General features: G+C 47.8%; 1 protein-coding gene across 5 annotated transcripts in view; it reads left to right on the top strand.

Annotated features, from left to right (window-relative positions):
* Positions 1-17,297, top strand: part of LOC121291814 (zinc-binding protein A33-like) — a 129,944-nt gene that overhangs the window by 34,026 nt on the left and 78,621 nt on the right. For all 5 annotated transcript variants that reach the window (XM_041213403.1, XM_041213405.1, XM_041213399.1 and 2 more), the window contains exon 3: positions 6,008-6,355. In XM_041213403.1, the coding sequence (XP_041069337.1) occupies positions 6,008-6,355 (348 nt within the window). The remainder of the gene's footprint in view (positions 1-6,007; positions 6,356-17,297) is intronic.

Raw genomic sequence — 17,297 nt, 5'->3', positions numbered from 1 at the left:
CCTGCCATCTGATGTTGTAAATAGATCTCAGACGGTGAGGAAGGAATGTTTCTAGTGCTTTATGAGATGCTGGCATTATCCTGAGACAAACTCCATGCTCTTTCTAAAGTCTATGGGCTGAATTTTCCCATCCTGCCCACGACTGGTTTCGTGGGGAACGGGAACGGAGAATCTAGTGGCAGGCAAAAAGCCACAGGTCTGCCGATGTGAAACAGTTTGCAATTCTCCCAATGGTGTGTTTATGGCAGGTTGGCGATATAATCAACTAGTGGTGTGAACATCATCTTCACCCATTAACATGTCGTGAAAACTCATTAAATCAGCTGCTCAGCCAGTATCTTGTCACACCTTTCAACCTTACATCACACCAGCGGGAAATCACGTCATCCTCAAACCCGTTTGAAAAGGGGTGGCGTGCAAAAGTCGGACTTCAGTTCGCGGGTAACTTTGAGGTGATACGTAGTTTATCTGCCATAGCGCTGCGCCAGACTTATTGCGATGAATGCCACACTGCTGGGCTTGCAGGGTTGCTGTGCTGCTCTTTGCCGACATTGTCCCAAGGAATACCACTGTGCTGTGGTACTGATGCAGGCCTCCAGTTTCAGAGACATTTCAACCGGGGGTGGGCTGTGAGGCAAGGGTGGGGTTGATGAACACGAGGGGGGCAACGGGGAGGGAAGGGGGTGGAATGATAGTTTGACAGTGAGAGGAAAGGGTGAACATGAGTGGGCCTTTCTGGGGTTATCCTCTAACCTTTTGTTTTTTCTTTCTTTTCATTCATGGAATGTGGGTTTCGCTGACCGGGCCAGCATTTATTGCCCGTCCCTAGCTGCCTTTGAGAAGGTGGTGGTGAGCTGCCTTTTTGAACCTCTGCATTCTATGTGGTGTAGGTACACCCACAGTGCTGTTAGGGAGGGAGTTCCAGGATTTTGACCCAGCGACAGTGAAGGAACGGCGATATATTTCCAAGTCAGAATGGTGGGTGGCTTGGAGGGGAACTTGCAGGTGGTCGTGCTCCTATCCATCTGCTGGTCTTGTCCTTCTAGATGGCAGTGGTCATGAGTTTGGAAGGTGCTGTCGAAGGAGGCTTGGTGAATTCTTGCAGTGCACCTTGTGGAGGCTACACACTGCTGTTACTGCATGTCAGTGGTGGAGGGAGTGAATGTTTGTGGATGTGGTGCCAATCAAGCAGGATGCTTTGTCTTGGATATTGTCAAGCTTCTTGAGTCTTGTGGGAGCTGCAGTCATCCAGGCAAATGGAGAGTATTCCATCACACTCCTGACTTGTACCTTGTACATGTAATCCCCAGGATGGTGATAGTGGGGGATTCAGTGATGGTAATGACATTGAATGGCAAGGGGGTGATGGTTAGATTCTCTCTTGTTGGAGATGGTCATTGCCCAGTACTTGTGTGGTGCGAATGTTACTTGCCACTTGTCAGCCCAAGACTGGATATTGTCCAGGTCTTGCTGCATTTGGACATGGACTGCTTCAGGACCTGAGGAAATGCGAATGGTGCTGAGCATTGTGCAATCATCAGCGAACGTCCCCACTTCTGTCCTTATGATGGAAAGAAGGTCATCGATGAAGCAGCTGGATATAGTTGGACCGAGACACTATCCTGAGGAACTCCTGCAGTGATGTCCTGGAGTTGAGATGACTGACCTCCAACAACTACAACCATCTTCCTTTGTGCTAGGTACGACTCCAACCAGTAGGAAGTTTTCCCCCTGATTCCTATTGATTCCAGTTTTGCTGGGGCTCCTTGATGCCACACTCGGTCAAATGCGGCCTTGATATCAAGGGCAGTCACTCTCACCTCACCTTGGGAGTTCAGCTCTTTTGTCCATGTTTTAACCAAGGCTGTAGTGAGTTCAGAAGCTGAGTCGCCCTGGTAGAACCCAAACTGGATGTCAGTGAGCAGGTTATTGCTAAGCAAGTGTCGCTTGATAGCACTGTTGATGACCCCTTCCTTTACTTTACTGATGATCGAGAGTAGACTGATAGAGCTGTAAATGGCTGGATTGGATTTGTCCTGCTTTTTGTGTACAGAGCATACCTGGGCAATTTTCCGCATAGCCGGGTAGATGCCAATGTTGTTGCCGCAGGAATGATCAGGAGGCTGCTCAGAAAGAAAGGATGAAGACCTCCTTGCGATGAAAGCCACTGAAAGCCAATGGCTTTATTTGCACTGTTAAGGGGCTACTCAGAACTCAGTAGATTCACGTCACAGTCGCTGCATCTCAAGAGTAACACATAGGAACGTAGAATTTGGGGATATAGGGAGCAGTGAAGGAGGCACAGCTGTATCATATGTGGTATTCCATCAATTAAGGCCTGTCATGTGTTTACTAGATGTGATGTTCCTAATGGGCAAAAGGGCATCCACTCATTGACCATGAGCAAATGATTGCCCATTATTAGGACACATCAGAGATTGGAGCACAGAGCTATGTTGGGTCACACATCTCAATTAAACCATAGTATCCCATGCAGGGCTCAAGATGTTACATATCTGAAATACCATCTTGGTCACCTTGATGTGTGCGCTAGTGCCTCATGGACAAGGCAGCATCAGCCACCATGCAAGTAGCTCAGGAAAAAATATGGACCCTTATAATCTCCAAACGTGTCATCTACTGAGCTTCACTTTCTTGCCCTTGAATCATTAATATCTTCAATGTTTCCTTAAAGAGAGAAGGCAAAAGCAGATGTGGATCCAGGGCTCAATGCTGCCCTTGTCAGGATCCTAATGCAATGGAGGAGGGGAAGGAGGGAGAGGTCACTTTGCGTGCAGCTCCATCATAGCCAAACGGAGCCAGACCATGAACAGAAAGAGAGACCCAGACAATGGGGGTGACTTGCCAGACCTAGGGTTTATCGTAGAAAAGTCTCCTATTGACAAATGAGTGAGAGGCAATGCCATGCACGTCTGCACTTGTCCCAAGTTCTGGTACATCACATATGCCACATTCTTCGCAAAGACCTGAGGGTATCCCCTGCCAGTGGCTTTGAAGGTGACACTGTGCTCAATTCCTTGGCCTCTGGTTCTTTCCCAGGATTAACAGGGGACCTGTGTGGTGTCTCTCAGACCCTATTGATGCATAAACGAGGTCACAAATGCCCTTCACAGGAAGGCCCATCATTATTCCAGGTTTGCTCTGGAAGAAGATAGCCAGGCTGCAAGATTCACTGGCTTCGCCACCATTTAATGTTGCAAACATTACTGAGACTGAAATGCAGACATGCCTCGGGATCTCCTCCTCCTGTGCATGTCTTTTCTTCTGCCACTACCACTGAGGAGACACAAATGCAGCTAGGTTATCAATGCTGATCAGCTGCCCTCACTCAATGGTGTTCTTTGAGGAAGAATGGTTAGAAATGCTGACAGCACACACTTCCAATAAAGATTTAAACACATCTCGCTCTCATCACACAAGGGATGTGGAGACTAGTTCAACTGAAGTTGACATCACAGGAATGTGAGTCTCACAGTGGCACACTATCACTGACTGGGAGGAACGCTAAACCTCGAAATAAGAGGATTCCAAAGTACTAAATCACAACACCTTCAGTTGATAAGAACATTCACATAAGCATCAAATTTATCAACACAAGTGTAATTTAGTTACATGACAAGCAAACCTGTGACCCGAAAGCGACATCAATTTTTTTTAACTTTCTAAACTCTACCGCTAGGCCTGGGTGCAACCCTGACATCCACAGTGGTGGAGGCAGCCAGCTGAGTGCTATGTCCTGATGCCTGTGATGACCTTGGCAGATGTCCTCTTGTGGCCTGGAGGGCCCCAGCCTGATAAGGGTCACCTGCTTAGGGGCAGAAGTACCCTCAGCGGCCTGAGAAACTGGAGCGGCTGGGGTCACAGGGGGCTGTGAGCAGATGCATACCCTTCGAGTGTCTTGAGAGGAGGCCCCCTCGGGTGTCCGACTGACTCTCACCCTCGCTGTGGGTGCCCGAGGGCCCCGCCCTGACTCCTGCAGAAGATGGTGCACCTGGAGCAGGGTCAAGGTGTCTCATCCCCATGTTACCTACATCTTGATGGTGTCCACCAGGGTGTGTGGCCATGGAGCGCAGGGCCAAGCCCAGATCTGTCAAGAGCTGCTGGACCAAGGTCTCCATGGTGGTTGCCAGCCTTCCCATGGTGAGCTCAAGCTGCTTGCATGTCAGAGCCATGACATCAGACAAACTCGTTCATTGTTCACTCTCATCTGCTGAGTGACTGCTGAATCTCTGCCTGATGTTCCGCTGCCTGTTGTTGCATCCTTGGCATTTGGCAGCCCCTCCCAGAGGCTCATCGTCTGACTTGGGCCGAGGGGGTGGCTGGTCTTCAGCCCTCCAAGGGCCGGGGACCTGGGCTGTCCCTGCCTCTGCCTGCTGTGGGGTGACGGTGAGGTGTTTCCCAGAAAGTAAGCCTGAGCCTATTCTCTATCTGTGCCCCCCTGTCATGTGTGTGTCTCTGAGCTGGTGGAGGGTGTGTGTGAATGCCACAACAGTTCTTCCGGAGCTTCCTGTTCGGATGAAGTCTGGGGTCTTGCACTGGTGCTGGACTGGCCTGGGGGCCTTGATCTGCTGGTGTCTAGAAAATAGAGTTTCAGTCACAGAGCATGAGCTGGATAAGACTGCACGTGACTGACTGTAAATGTCAGGATCTGATGACGTGGAGGAGCTGCGATTTGTACTAGGTTAGTTGGAGAGGCCAATCTCCCCTTCCCCACTGGCATGATCCCTGTCCTCCCCAGCCAACTCAGCTGCAGCCTCCTTAAACTCAGTGAGGGCTCTGATGTCAGCCGTCCCTCTCCGGGTCTGCGCTCTCTCGCGCCTGTTGTGTGCCAGCTTGGCCCTGTATGAAGAAGAAAGAAAGGCATGTGATGAGAAGGGATGGAGAAAGGTTGGGTGAGATGCTTGTCCCCTATGTTAGTGGTGAGCCTTCCCCAGAGAGCCAGAGGATGGAGTGTGAGCAACATGATGGGATGGTGGTGATGTGAAGGTCTCAGTGAGAGAATGAGTGTTGATATGTGTCGCTTGCTAATGGCTGGGTGAGATCCCTAAGGAGAGTGACCGTTTGAGTGTATGATGCCATGATGAGAGTTTGATATTGGAGGGAATTGAAGGATGACTTACCCTGGTAGAGCAGATGAGATCATTCATCCTCTTTCTGCACTGGGTAGCATTTCAGGCGCAGTTGCCAGCTGCACTGACCTGCTCTGCATTGGCCTCCCATGCTGGATAGGTGAGGTTGCTGTGCTTCCTGCAGCCATCCCTGGGATACAGGACTTGCCTGTGCACCTGCACCTCTCTGACCAAGGCCTGGAGGTCCTGATGTGTGAAGCGGTGCTAACTCCCTCCTCAGTCTCTCGGCCTTCCTCTTCTGGCTGCCGGACATCTGGGTTGGGCTGGAGCGAGTGAATTGTGTACTGGATTGGCCTTTAAAATTGGCGCCTGAACCTACGAACCCGCTAACTGACAGCAGGCGGCCGAATCAACTCCTGACTGGCCAGGTAACTTGGACCGATACATGTCTCTGCACAATTATCGAGCCTCCAAGCGCAGAATCGGATGCGAGTTGCCGCAATTCCGGACAGTGGGCTGGGCACTGCCGAAACCACCTGCCACTGCACTTAGGGCAGAATTTTCCCATCATGAAGCTGTGAGTGAGCCTGCCAAATGCTGAGCTTACTGTTGCCAGGCAATGGTTGATTTTGTCAGCCAGCGCCGTGTTATTGGAGGTGTCAACTCTAATTCCTCAGTATTCTCCTATCTGGCAGACATGTTGATGACAGGGTGACCAACTGTCCTGTATTTTAAGGAATTGCCCCTTATTTGGATTCTTTGTCTCACGTCCTTGTAAGAACACTTTTTTCCCATGTTTGCAGGACAGCCTGTGGGTCTGGGAGTCTCAGTTGAGTGATTGCCCACCTTAAAAGTATTTTTCCTTCTGTGGATTACGTGAATAATCAATTTTATTTTTAAATGTTACTGTTCTTTAGGTAAATTCCTCGTACTAGGACCTGATGATCCAGTTGTAGCTACAGCAGGTGAAGATGCTCTATTGGAATGTCAGCTTGTACCAGATATATCCGTCAGGAACATGGTGGTGAAATGGCTTAAATCAGGTCTTGATTCACCAGTACATGTGTACAGGAATGGAAAAGATGACATTGTTGCTCAACACAGGGATTACAGAGGAAGGACGGAACTGTTTAAAGATGAACTGACCAAAGGAAACATTTCTCTTCGAATAAAGAACACAACAGTTTTTGATGAAGGAGGATATACATGTTTCGTTGATGACAAAACCAAATCTGAAACATTTACACTTACGCTGGAAGTTGTAGGTTAGTAAATCTCCACTTGCATATTAATAAATTTGGAGAAGTAATATGTTTGCCTTTTTAAACCATTGTTTAAATTACAAATAGTTCAAAAGTAGGTTTATTTAGCAGTTGGTCTAGATTTTGATTTAATTAATAATTCTACATGCCCAAACTCCAAGTGTGAAGCTACACTCGAAAGCGAGATGTGTGATGGGACAATAACATTCTCGGGATCATGAGATTTGTCCTGTAGTAACAGCTGATCATAAAATAGTAAATTTCATGAGGAATTCATTATCAGCACTGGCTTGTTGAAGAAAATAATCAGAAAAACAGAAACTAAAGGATGTTCAAATGAAGGATGTTTGTTTACTATGGATTAATTAAAAGAACACACTGGTGATAACATTCATTTTCTATTTCTGATTTAATTCCTTTCTTCAAGTAATTTAAATCAGCGCAGAAGAATAATGTTGGATCTGTCTGTTTCAGCCTTAAATATATTCAACGATGGAGCATCCACAACCCTTTGGGTTAGAGAATTCCAAAAATTCACAACCCTTTGAGCGAAGTAATTTCTCCTCACCTCTGCCCCAAATGATTAGCCCCTTACCCTGAGACGGTGCCCCTGCCCCATTTGAGATTCCCTAACCTGGTTTAGCCATAAGGACACTCCCACTGCACCACAAGGCCTTCCCCCTTGGCAATTATAGCACGTGTGTGTGTCAGGGCTTCCACAGAGTCCCAGTGTGCAACACAGGCTTCAGATCGGATTTCATGGTTCCTCACATTGGAAGTTTTGGGCTGTGCTTTTTGGAAACCAATTCACTCTTAGCTCATTTTTTATCTTTTTAATGTCTTTTCATGTGGTGAATTGAGATGACAGTCAGGAGTTTTCACTGTAGTTGAATCCTGGTAGAATGTGTCTTGTGCTGTCTGACTGAACCACTGCTAACCCTGGTGCCATTTCCAATCAAATGTTATTCAGGATCCCTGTCTGTGTCTGGGTGATCACCATGGGGAGTGTAGTTCTGAGAAATGGCAGCTGGTGCTGTAAGAAATGGATGCCCCCAGAATCTTCAGAGACAGGCAGCCCCTGGGAGCTCAACAACATTTTAAAGAAATAAAATAACATTTATTTATAAGAACATTTAAATAATATCAGGCACCAATAAGTTGGCAAAATGTACCAAAACTATACTGCCGATAATTTGTGTCTATATTTCTGTGCCATTCAGTTTCCTTTACAAAATATGTCTCACAAACATACGAACAAGGAGCAGGAGAAGGCCATTCGACCCCTCGAGCCTGGTCCGCCATTTAATAAGATCATGGCTGATCTGATATTAACCTCAAATCTGCATTCCGCCTAACCTCGATAACCTATCACCCCCTTGCTTACCAAGAATCTATCCACCTCCGCCTTAAAAATATTCAAAGATGCTGCTTCCATCACCTTTTGAGGAAGAGGGTTCCAAAGAGTCACAACTCTCTGAGAGAAAAAAATAATTTACCTCATCTCTGTTTTAAATGGGCAACCCCTTATTTTTAAAGAGTTCTCGAATATCCCACAAGAGGAAATATTCTCTCTACATCCACCCTGACAAGTCCCCTCAGGATCTTATATGTTTCAATCAAGTCACCTCTTATCTTCTAAACCCCAGCAGATACAAGCCTAGTTTGTGCAGCCACTCATTACATCTTGCAAACCTGAAAAAGACCCATTTATGCCCATTTCCTGCTTCCTGTTGGCCAGCTAATCTTCTATCCATGCCAATATGTTATCCTCTATACAACCCATCCATTCCAGGTATTAGTCTGGTAAACCTCTGAATTGCTTTCAACGCATTTACATCCTTCCTTAAATAAAGTGACCAATACATATGCAGTGCTCCAGATGCGCCCTGTATAACTGAAGCATTACCTCCCTACTTTTGTATTCAATTCCCCTCTCAATAAATTATAGCATTCTATTAGTTTTCCTAATTACTTGCTGTACCTGCATACTAGCTTTTTGCGATTCATGCACTAAGACACCCAGATCCCTCTGCATCTTGGAGCTCAGCAATCTCTCACCATTTAGATAATATGGTTCTCTTTTATTCTTCCTGCCAAAATGGACCATTTCACATTTTCCCACATTATACTCCATTTGCAAGATCTTTGCCCACTCACTTAACCTTTCTATATCTTTTTGTAGCCTCCTTATGTCCTCTTCACAACTTACTTTCCTACCTAACTTTGTGTCATCAGCAAATTTGGCGGCCGTTCCAACCATCCCTTCATCCAAATCATTTATATAGATTGTAAAGTGTTGAGGTCCTAGCTCTGATCCCTGTGACACTTGTTACATCTTGCAACCTGAAAAAGATCCATTTATGCCTACTCCCTGCTTCCTGTTAGCCAGCTAATCTTCCATGCATGCCAATATGTTACCCCCCTAAAGCATGAGCTTTTATCGTCCACAATAACTTTTGATGTGGCGCTTTATCAAATGCCTTCTGGAAATCTAAGTACAGTACATCCTTCAGTTCCCCTTTATCCACAACACATGTTGCTGCCTCAACGAACTCCAATAATTTGGTGAAACATGATTTCCCTTTCACAAAACCATGTTGACTCTGCCTGATGATCTTGAGCTTATACAAGTGCCCTGCTATAGCTTCTTTAATAATAGCTTCTAACATTTCCCTGTGACAGAAGTTAAGCTACGTGGTCTGTCGTTTCCTGCTTTCTATCTCCTTTCTCTTTTGAATAATGGAGTTACATTTGCTATCTTCCAATCTAATAGGACCTTTCCCGCATCTAGAGAGTTTTGGAAAATTAAAAACAATTTATCAACTATCTTACTAGCCACTTATTTTAAGACCCTAAGATGAAGTCCATCAGGATCTGGGCACTTGTCACCCCACAGCTCCAACAACTTACTTAGTACCACTTCTCTGGTGATTGTAATTTTCCTGAGTTCAATCCCTCCCTTCCATTTCATGATTTATAGCTGCTTCTATGATGTTACTTATATCCTCTAAAGTGAAGACTGAGGCAAAATGCCTCTTCAATTCATCTGCCGTTTCCTTGTTTTCGATAATCAATTTTCCAGGCTCACTTTCTACAGGATAAACGCTCACTTTGTTAATTTGTTTCTTTTTAAAATATTTATAGAAACTCTTACTAACTGTTTTTACATTTCTGGCTCACTTTCTCCCGTACTCTAACTTTTCCTTCCTTATTAATCTTTTAGTCATCCTTTGCTGTTCCTTATATTCTGTCTAAACTTCTGACCTTTGCACAGTTATATACTTTTTCATTAAGTTTGATACCATATTTAACCTTTCCAGTTAACCACAGATGGTGTCCTTCCCTTGGACTTTTTCTTACTTGTTGGAATGTATCTATTCTGAGTATTCCGATGTATCCCCTTAAATGTTTGCCACTGTATCTCTATTGACCCACCCCTTAATCTAATTTTCCAATTCACTTTAGCCAGCTCTGCTTTCATGCCCTCATAATTGCCCTTATTTAAGTTTAAAAACATAGCCTTGGACCCTCTCCTCTCTCTCTCAGACTGAATATAAAATTCAAGCATATTATGGTTGCTGCTACCTAGTGGCACCTTCACTATGAGATCATTAATTAATCCCATCATTGCCAATGCTGGTGAAAAATCAAATTTTGGTGGGATTCCGTCAATGCCACTAATTAGAACATACCCCGTTGATACTTAACTGGCAGGGGAGAGACCTTCATCGCGTTTCTGCCAGGGAAAGAGCAATGGCTATAACCAGTCGAACTCCTTACCATGGGGTACCTAACACCATCCGAATCATGGTGAAGGGCAGTGAGCAAGGAACAGGAATGGATAGGACCTTCTTCACCAAGAGGATCCTATTCAAGCTGTGTGGTTTCGAGGCTATGGAGATCTACTGCCTACAGGATTTCCCTAGCGCTGGTTTCTTTGATGTGACCTTCAAGCAAGTGGCGGCTTGTGTCAAACCCCTGAAGGTATTTGAGGAAAAGAAAGACCTGCCAGAAATGAAGATCCTGACGGTGGAGCCGCTCTTTGCTCTGCCGTTGCAACGAGAACGGGTTGCGACGGTGCATCTGTACAACCCCTACGTCCCTGTCGCTGACGTGCTCACCTTCCTTACCAGGTACTTCGATAAGGTTGGGAGCTGCACTGAGGTTAAAGATAATTTGGGAATCTGGACATGTAAACGCCAGGTTAAGGTAACGCTCAAGACTGACGGTAAGGGAGCCGTCTTCCACCCCCGTTCCAGATTTGCTATCGGGGGAAGCTGTGGCAACCTTGTCTACGCTGGGCAACCCAAACTTTGTCGCTCATGCGGCAAGTCTGGTCATGTGGCGGCCAACTGCAGCGCCGTCCTCTGCAAGAACTGCAAACAGGAAGGGCACCAGACAAAAGACTGTAAACAGGCAAAGTGCTGCAACCTGTGTGGCGAGGCAAGTCACCTCTACAAGACCTGCCCCAAACGTTGCCGTACTTATGCACAGGCAGCCAAATCCAACGAGGGGGAAGCAAAAGAAATGCCTCGTGTCACTCCAACTACCAAGGACCCCAGGGAGAACAACGGGACAAAGGAGGACACAGAGAGAGACAAGGTGGAGGAAAAGATTGGGGCAACAGACGGCCAACCGACAGCACGGCCCCCTGAACCTCCCACTCCTCAGGAGAGCGAATCAACGGAGGAGGAGGAGGCAGCAGTGGGAAAGCAGCAGGGGGAGTGGCAGCTGGTGAAGAGAGACAAAAGGAAGAAGGGGCTAAAAAGAAACCAAGCCACTTCCCAGACAAGAGTCAAGAGGCGTCTCCTATTCGACATGGATAACAAGAGCAGCAGCTTTTCGGACGAAGAAGAGCCAGGGCGGCGCCAACAGAAGAAGCGGCAAAACACTAGGGAGTTGGAGGATGAGACACCCGAGCTCCAGAACATTGCAGACAATGAGGAAACCTGCGCGCTCCAACTTTGCCTACAACCTGAAGAGGCCAGTGCACCACAACCCCAGGAATCTGGGAACAGTGAGGCGCTCAGCGCACCCCAGCTCCGGGAAGCCGGGAGCAGCAACGCCCCAGAGGGGGAGAGGATTGGAGAAGCTTCTCCAACAGAGGACATTTCAAACCCCACTCTCTGCACGGACCCCCAGATGCCACCCGAGCAGAACACGGCCAATGGGGAGGTTCAGGACGCTTTCCTCAGCCCATCCAAAGTGAGGCAATTTGAGCACATTACGGGCATGAAGGAGCAGACCAATGGTCTGGAACTCTCAGAGACAACAGGTTTGGTAAGCGACTAACTGCTTTAAAATGGGTGTAAAGATTGTATCCATAAATGTGCGTAGCATTAAATCTACTACGCGATGTGTTGCGATCTTGGACTACCTTGCCAAGGTCAAAGCTGACCTGTTGTTTCTGCAGGAGTGTGCGATACTGCACCTCAGCTCCTACAGGCAATGGTCACGATGGTGGTCCCATGGGCCATCGATCTGGTAGGGAGGAAACGACTCTCGTTCCTCCGGCCTGGGGATTCTGCTGCGGGGAGGCAGCTTCACCGTCTGCCAGGTTAAGGAGGTGGTGGGCGGGCGCCTCCTCGTAGCAGACGTAATGTACAAGAATGCTCCACTCCGGCTAATTAATGTCTATGCCCCGTCACAAGGGGCTGAGCGGCTGGAGGTTTTTCAGCAGCTCCCACTGCTGCTGGCAACCTCCAGGCCGGTCATTCTGGGCGGTGACAACAACTGCATCATCGATGCGGCTGGACGATCCGGCAGGGCCGAAAGCAGATTGGACGCTACGTCCAGATCCCTGATGGAAACAGTAAAGGATGCCAAGCTGCACGACGTCTTCAGCAACCCTGCAGATGGAGCGCAGCGTAGATACACCTGGTCGCGGCCTGACGGGTCCGTCTGTTCCAGGATAGATTTCCTGTTTGTGTCCCTTGCGTTCACAGTCAGATCCACCGACGTCAAGCCGGTGTTCTTCTCTGACCACTGCCTCCTACTGGCTGACTGTCACTTAGAGAAGGACCAGAGGGTTGGCAGGGGGGCATGGAAGCTAAACGTGAAGCTGCTGACCCCAGAGAACATTGAGGAGCTCAAGAGGGATTACAAAGGTTGGAGAACAATGAAACCCCACTTTGAGTCACTGACACACTGGTGGGAAGTGATCAAGGGAAACATCAAGAGGTTTTTTGTCCTCAAAGGCACACAGAAAGCTAGAAAGGAACAGAGGGAAATGTCCCGACTCCAGAAAAACATGCAGAATCTGCTCTGGCTGCGGTCGATGGGGGTCGATGTCAAGGAGGAACTGCAAGAGGTGAAGAGCCAGCAAGCCTCGCTCTTTGCCTCGGAGGCCTCCAAGATCATTTTGCGTTCCAGAGTCCGCTCCGTGGAGCAGGACGAGAAATGCTCACGTTTCTTCTTCCAAAAGATACACAGAGAGAGCTCTGTGATCAGCAGCCTGAAGGAAGAAGATGGCTCAGTAAAGTCATCACAGTCTGACATTTTGAGGATCAGCAAATCCTTCTATGCCGGATTATATGACGTGAAGCCCACAGACAGCACGGCCTCCCTGTCCTTCCTGTCCTCTATCACGGAGGTCTTAGACGACAGTACGCGGGAGAGTCTGGACAAAGTGCTAACTCCTGGCGAACTGACTGAGGCCCTTGAGTCCTTCGAGAAGAGTAAAACTTCTGGAAGCGATGGCTTGCCGGCGGAGTTGCATTCGGCTCTGTGGGACTGGATCGGCCCAGACCTGCTAGAAGTGTACGAGAGTATGCTCCTGGCCGGCAGTATGTCAGAATCCATGAGGAAAGGCATTATCACCCTCATCTACAAGCACAAAGGGGAAAGGGAGGAAATTAGAAATTGGCGACCCATTTCACTGTTGAATGTGGACTATAAAATTCTGTCCAAGGTCATCGCCAATCAGGTCAAATCCGCTCTGGAATTGGTGATTCACCCTGACCAGACCTGTACTTTGCCGGGCAGGAAGATCTCTGACAGCCTCGCGCTGCTCAGGGATACGATTGCCTATGTACTGGACAGGGGTATGGATACCTGCCTCATCAGCCTGGATCAGGAGAAGGCCTTTGACAGAATATCGCACATATACATGGTGGATGTGCTCTCCAAAATGGGGTTTGGGGAGGGAATTCGCAATTGGATCCAACTGCTCTACACTAACATCAGTAGTGCAGTCTCAATCAATGGGTGGGAATCAGATAGCTTTCCTATTAAATCTGGAGTCAGGCAGGGCTGGCCTCTCTCGCCTGTTCTTTTCGTGTGTTGCATAGAACCCTTTGCTGAGTCCATCAGGAAGGATCCGGGCATAAGAGGAGTGATGATCCCAGGTAGTGGAGGCACTCAGATCAAAGTCTCCCTGTACATGGACGATGTCGCCGTCTTCTGCTCGGATCCGCTGTCGGTGCACAGACTTATCCACATCTGCGACCAGTTCGAACTGGCCTCGGGAGCCAAGGTAAATCGTGGGAAGAGCGAGGCCATGTTCTGTGGGAAATGGGCTGACCGATCCTTTGTACCCTTCACTGTCAGGGCTGATGGCCTGAAGGTGCTGGGGATATGGTTCGGAGGGACCAGGGCACGCGTTAGAAACTGGAAGGAGCGAGTGTCTATGGTGAAAAGGAAACTAGGCATGTGGGAGCGACGCTCCCTCTCCATTGCGGGTAAGAACCTGGTCATCAGGTGTAAGGCACTCTCGCTGTTGCTGTACGTGGCGCAGGTCTGGCTCATTCCACACTCCTGTGTGGTGGCGATCACCCGAGCCATCTTCTGCTTTATCTGGAGGTGGAAAATGGATCGTGTCCGCAGGGACACGATGTACAAGCCTCTAGATAAAGGGGGAGAAAACGTGCCCAACATCGCCCTCATACTGATGGCCACTTTTGTGTGTGGCTGCATCAAGTGGTGCGTAGACCCTCAGTATGCAAACACCAAGTGTCACTACATGCTGAGGTTCTACCTGTCCCCGGTGTTGCGAAGGATGGGTCTGGCCACGCTGCCACGGAACGCTCCAAGTAGTTGGACCGTGCCGTACCACCTGTCCCTCGTGGGAAAATTTATGCAGAGAAACACCTTCAACCACAAGTCCATCAGGCAGTGGTCGGCACGTAACGTCTTAGACGCCCTGAGAGAAAAGGAGAGGGTGGATCCTGTGGGATGGTTCCCTGAGCAGACTGACAAAGTCATTTGGCAGAACGCCTCATCGCCAGAACTTTCCAACAAACACCAAGATGTAGCTTGGCTGGTGGTGAGAAAGGCCCTCCCTGTAAGATCCTTCCTACATGCCAGGAGTCTCACCTCCTCTGCACGTTGCCCTCGAGGTGGCTGTGGTGGGGAAGAGACCGTTGTTCACCTCCTTGTAGATTGTGTCTTTGCGAAGAACCTGGTCATCAGGTGTGAGGCACTCTCGCTGTTGCTGTACATGGCGCAGGTCTGGCCCATTCCACACTCCTGTGTGGTGGCGATCACCTGAGCCATCTTCTGCTTTATCTGGAGGTCGAAAATGGATCGTGTCCACAGGGACACGATGTACAAGCCTCTAGATAAAGGGGGAAAAAACTTGTCCAACATCGCCCTCATACTGATGGCCACTTTTGTGTGCGGCTGCATCAAGCGGTGCGTAGACCCTCAGTATGCAAACACCAAGTGCCACTACATGCTGAGGTTCTACCTGTCCCCGGTGTTGCGAAGGATGGGTCTGGCCACGCTGCCGTGGAACACTCCAAGTAGTTGGACCGTGCCATACCACCTGTCCTTCGTGGGAAAATTTATGCAGAGAAACACCTTTGACCACAAGTCCGTCAGGCAGTGGCCGGTACGTAACGTCTTAAAGGCCCTGAGGGAAAAGGAGAGGGTGGATCCTGTGGGATGGTTCCCTGAGCAGACTGACAAAGTCATTTGGCAGAATGCCTCATCGCCAGAACTTTCCAACAAACACCAAGACGTAGCTTGGCTGGTGGTGAGAAAGGCCCTCCCTGTAAGATCCTTCCTACATGCCAGGAGTCTCACCTCCTCTGCACGTTGCCCTCGAGGTGGCTGTGGTGGGGAAGAGACCGTTGTTCACCTCCTTGTAGATTGTGTCTTTGAGAAGAAGGTCTGGAGAGAGATGCAGTAGTTTCTGTCTATGTTCATCCCGAGCAGTTCTGTGACAGAGGACCCTGTGGCTCTACGAGCTGTTCCCAGGGACACACACCGAGACAAACATCAACTGCAGCTGGAGGATCATCAACTCGGTGAAAGACGCTCTTTGGTCTGCCCGAAACTTGTTGGTTTTCCAGCGCAAAGAGTTGTCCCTGACCGAGTGTTGCAGACTGGCACATTCCAAGGTCCAGGACTACGTGCTGAGGGACACAGTTAAGCTTGGGGCAGCCGCCACAAAGGCGCAATTGGGAAGGGTCGCTGCCTAAGACCTTTCTGCCACAGTGCACTGGGGGGCTGGGAACTGTAAAGAGCCCCTCAGGCTGTACAGCTTAAAATGATTGTCTGCCAATTATTGTAATATTCATTGTTTGTACTGATACACCTTGTGATTCATGTTGTAAAAGTTGAACCTGATTGTATTTTTGTAATGGTGATTTTGAAATGGTTCGAAATGTTTTTCAAGATTTATGAATAAAGTATACTTTTGCAAAAAAAAATACCCGGTTAATACCCCAAGAAGAGAAGTCTGATGAGTGGGCAAGTGCTTGACTCTAATATGTAAGTACCTCATCCTCAGGGATAAAAACAAAAAAATGCAGATGCTGGAAATCCGAAACAAAAACAAAATTACCTGGAAAAATTCAACAGGTCTGGCAGCATCGGCGGAGAAGAAAAGAGTTGACGTTTCGGGTCCTCATGACCCTTCAACAGAACTGATTTTTCTTTACAATGAGAGGGGTGAAATATAAGCTGGTTTAAGGTGGGGTGGGGGGGAGGGTGCGGAGAGAAGTGGAGGGGGTGGGTGTTATTGTAGGGACAAGCAAGCAGTGATAGGAGCAGATCATCAAAAGATGTCACAGACAAAGGAACAAAAGAACACAGAGGTGTTGAAGTTGGTGATATTATCAAAACGAATGTGCTAATTAAGAATGGATGGTAGGGCACTCAAGGTATAGCTCTAGTGGGGATGGGGGGGCATAAAAGACTTAAAAATAATGGAAATAGGTGGGAAGAGAAAAATCTATATAAATTATTGGAAAAAGAAACAAAAGGAAGGGGGAAGAAACAGAAAGGGGGTGGGGATGGAGGAGGGAGCTCAAGACCTAAAGTTGTTGAATTCAATATTCAGAGCGGAAGGCTGTAAAGTGCCTAGTCGGAAGATGAGGTGCTGTTCCTCCAGTTTGCGTTGGGCTTCACTGGAACAATGCAGCAGGCCAAGGACAGACATGTGGGTAAGAGAGCAGGGTGGAGTGTTAAAATGGCAAGCGACACGGAGGTTTGGGTCATTCTTGCGGACAGACCGCAGGTGTTCTGCAAAGGGCTTGGTATGGGATCATAACAGTGTGAGCATGACAGACAGAATTTTGAAAATCCATTGGTATTACCAGAATTTTGCTCAAGTGTCTAAAAGTATCACCTTCCCCCATGCTTCTATGTAATGGGTCAGCAACACATGGATTTTATCATCATTCCAATTTTCTCCCTTCCTCTCCTCTTGAGTTAAGCCTGTCTCAGGTCCAATTCCATGGGGATCAGGTGCCCTCCACTACCTCATATCAGTTGGAGTTAATTAGTCTGAACAACTGATATCTGACTTACATTAATTGTCACTGTCTGTAACAACATATTTTGGGACCAAATTTAGATCATAATCCCATTGAAATCATGTTATCACAATGCTGTATTTAGATATCAATAATATTAAATGAATATTTCACATTGGCCACAGGAAGTGTTCTTGGGATGTACATTAATGGTGCTATATCAATAAAAGTTTGTATTTTTGCTC

Source organism: Carcharodon carcharias, chromosome 19 (genome assembly GCF_017639515.1).
Source record: "Carcharodon carcharias isolate sCarCar2 chromosome 19, sCarCar2.pri, whole genome shotgun sequence".
Classification (NCBI taxonomy): Eukaryota; Metazoa; Chordata; class Chondrichthyes; order Lamniformes; family Lamnidae; genus Carcharodon; species Carcharodon carcharias.
This window is presented reverse-complemented; position numbering and strand designations above follow the sequence as displayed.